Genomic DNA, 3,056 nt, shown 5'->3' on the forward strand with positions numbered 1-3,056 from the left:
AATGCCCTTAATCCAACGGTTCATATCTCTCCTCCTTTAACTCCCCCTAACTTCACTTATCCCTATAACAAATCCCAACTATTTTTTTTATATACAAATAAAAAAGAGGAAAAATTAATTGCTCACACACCCAACTTCACTCTCTTAATTACCTCTGCAACTTCATTCAGCGCAAATCTAGGGATTTTTTTTTCTTATAGCACCATTTTCCCCTATCCCGTCTTCTTTTTTGGCTGCTTCCAGTCCAATCTCTCGATTTATTTTGTAAGGATTTTAATCTTATTCTTTTTGCCAGATTTTTTTTCCTTATTTTGAGCTATCATAATATTGTGGCTTAAGTAATATAGGTTTTTTTTTTGGCTAGTATGTGTGCTTCTCTCCGTGTTCTTTCTTCCCTTTCCTTTGCAATTTATTTTTTAGTTTTACTGAGAAATTTACTATTTTTTTTAAAAAATAATGTTTTCTTTGATGGAAAGTGAGTTTCTTTTTCTTTTTAAGTTCAGCTATTTTTAATGTTTATTTTTCTTTTTGATTTCTCTTAGATTTGTATCTGCTACTAAATAGAACTTCATTCATTGTCTTTTTCCTTTATGATTCTTAGATCCACTGGGCTTGAATTATTATTGAGCCCTTTGTTTAGTTGATTTATTTTTATTGAAGATCCCTTGGTTTAACTGCTATTTCAATATTTTTAAATTAGTGCTAATTCTTTTTTTCTTTTGGTTGCAGGCTAGAATTTATTAATCACTTTGGGGGTTGAACTGAAGATAAACAAAATGCCGTGGTCTTTGGTTTATCGTGTTCGAATGGTTGTTTTCTTTCTTATCATACTGTAATTTATTTTGGGTAAGTTTTGTGAATCTATGTATGTAGTTTAAATCCTAATGTGCATTGTGTTTGTATGTCATATTTAATAAGGAATTATTATATTGTTGTAGGTGAATTTCAATTGAATTTGGAATTGGAAGGGGATTCAATTCATTCAATTTAGCGTCGCTGGATATTGATAAAATTTTGGTTGGAGAGGTTTGAGAATGTACATTACAGCAACCACAAAGAGATATCGTGCAGTTAAGGAAGTCGGGAAGATTAAAATGAGCGTTGGTGTTATTGCATACTATCAATTAGTTCAAGTTTGTCAGGTAAATTTGTTTTTCTTACCGCTGTTGCAGTGTGTCCTTGGAAATGCATAAAAAAAACTGTCTTAAATATATCCATGTGTGCCATGTCAACTGTGGTTTTATTACTAATTTTGCGGTCACATGATTTTATTAAGTTGATATGCCTCTTGGTTTTTAGTTTTTCAATTGACTGATTAGGAAAGTATGTCTTCTTAATTCACCCAAGATATAATTAATGCACTATAACAATGTGCACGGACCAAGCACATTTGTGAACAGTTATGCATACATATACAGGTATCATAGTGAAGAAAAATAAGTTATTTGTAAATCTGAGCAATGCTTTTTCATTGACCTTTTCATGTAAATCTGAGCAATTGTGAGCACAGTGAATCTGGACATGGAGAAAACTTGTAAACTTTTAACCATTTTAACGAGCTTCCTATGGATCTGTTCATTTAATCAAGTAATATCAGATAGATTTGCGGACAAAAGAATATTTTTGTTGTTCTCTGGACATAATCTCTGTGTGCATTTTGTTATAGTTCTAATGATTTTTTATTTTGCTATCACAGGCCGAGTATTTCCGTCAGTTGCTAAAACCAGTTACGTAGTCTAGTAGTTAGCAACTCTTGGAAATTGGGATCTGGGGGAGTCTTCCATTTGGTTGTTTTATACGTAGGCTTTCAAAGAATGAAATATCTGATATTGTTGATGGGAAATTGGGGATAGGCAGCTCTTGTCTTGTTTTGATGGCGATCCACTAGTTTTAGTCTGTAGTCTTTCCGTAATTATAGCTATAAACCTCCTTCCAACTTAAAAATAAATAATTTTAAGTTCAAAACCAAGTTTAAACTTCTCGTTAAGTAGAAAATAAGATGCAGAGTGACCAACAATTTTACCCCCAAAAAGCAGTGCCCACACTTGCAGATCAAGTGGGCAATAATTACATGCATATCCCAGTTGCATCTGCTTTTGGACCAGTTTTTCCTCCATGTGCAAAACACTTGCCGCCCCTCCATGGCATTGAGTTTCAACCCTCTGAGGTTTGTCCCAAGAACTTTGTTATTTTCAATCAGACTGATAATAGGAACCAAGTCTTGTTCAACCCGGCTATCACAAACAAGTTTCATGGTAATGAATTAAATGTTTTTGCAAATTACAATGATGGCAAGTATGAGAGGAAAGATGTTTATGATGTGGGAGAAGAAACATCCTCTTTTCTGAAAGAGGATTCGGATGATATTGATGCACTGCTCAGCTCGGAAGAGGAAGAACAAGTTGAGTACGATGAGGAAGAGGTTAGCACAGCCCGGACCTTTGGAAATTATGAATTCGACACTGCTGATTCTCGCTCTGCTCATGGCTCGAAACCAAAAAAGAACAAGTCTTCCTCTTATACTCTGAAGTCTTCTGGTAATAGCAGTTGTTGTGACCCTGAAATTAAGCGACTGAAAATGAAGGAAATGGTGAAGGTTTTAAGGGGAATCGTTCCGGGTGCTGATGAGATGGATACTGTTGCTGTTCTCGATGGAGCTGTTAGGTACCTCAAGTCTCTCAAGGTTGAAGTACAGAAGCTCGGAGTTGGGAATTTCAAATATGAAGATTGAACCCAAATCATGGTAATGAAGTTCTCACCTCTGTATACCTCTCCATAACTGGCCTCTCTCTAATGGTTTGCAGTCTAGAAATAAAGAAGACAGGTATTAGAATCAATATTTGTGTTGTTGTATGCATGAACTCTGGTTGTGTAATATGAGTACCACCAAGTACCAAGTTTCTAGCTGCCTTTAATATCATTATGGCACAAGTAGTTGCTTTGAATGTTATTGTACTAGTAGTTTCTACTTTCAACTCTGTCTTATTTCTGTATTTTACGTACTTTATGTTTATTCTCAGTTATGAATAAATGTTACAAGAGTACTTCTTGTTAAA

At 34.6% G+C, this 3,056-nt stretch overlaps 1 protein-coding gene across 1 annotated transcript; it reads left to right on the top strand.

Moving 5' to 3' along the window:
* The first annotated feature begins 65 nt into the window (after window positions 1-65).
* On the top strand, window positions 66-3,056 carry LOC105776304 (transcription factor bHLH144). The gene is made up of 4 exons (XM_012598883.2): window positions 66-264; window positions 730-846; window positions 939-1,142; window positions 1,697-3,056. The coding sequence occupies exon 4, from the start codon at window positions 2,000-2,002 to the stop codon at window positions 2,729-2,731; it is 732 nt and encodes a 243-aa protein (XP_012454337.1). The 5' UTR covers window positions 66-264; window positions 730-846; window positions 939-1,142; window positions 1,697-1,999; the 3' UTR covers window positions 2,732-3,056.

The sequence above is a fragment of the Gossypium raimondii genome, chromosome 10 (genome assembly GCF_025698545.1).
Source record: "Gossypium raimondii isolate GPD5lz chromosome 10, ASM2569854v1, whole genome shotgun sequence".
Lineage (NCBI taxonomy): Eukaryota > Viridiplantae > Streptophyta > Magnoliopsida > Malvales > Malvaceae > Gossypium > Gossypium raimondii.

Coding starts and splice junctions, on each gene's coding strand:
- LOC105776304 (XM_012598883.2), top strand. CDS start 2,000: ATGCAGAGTGACCAACAATTTTACCCCCAAAAAGCAGTGCCCACACTT.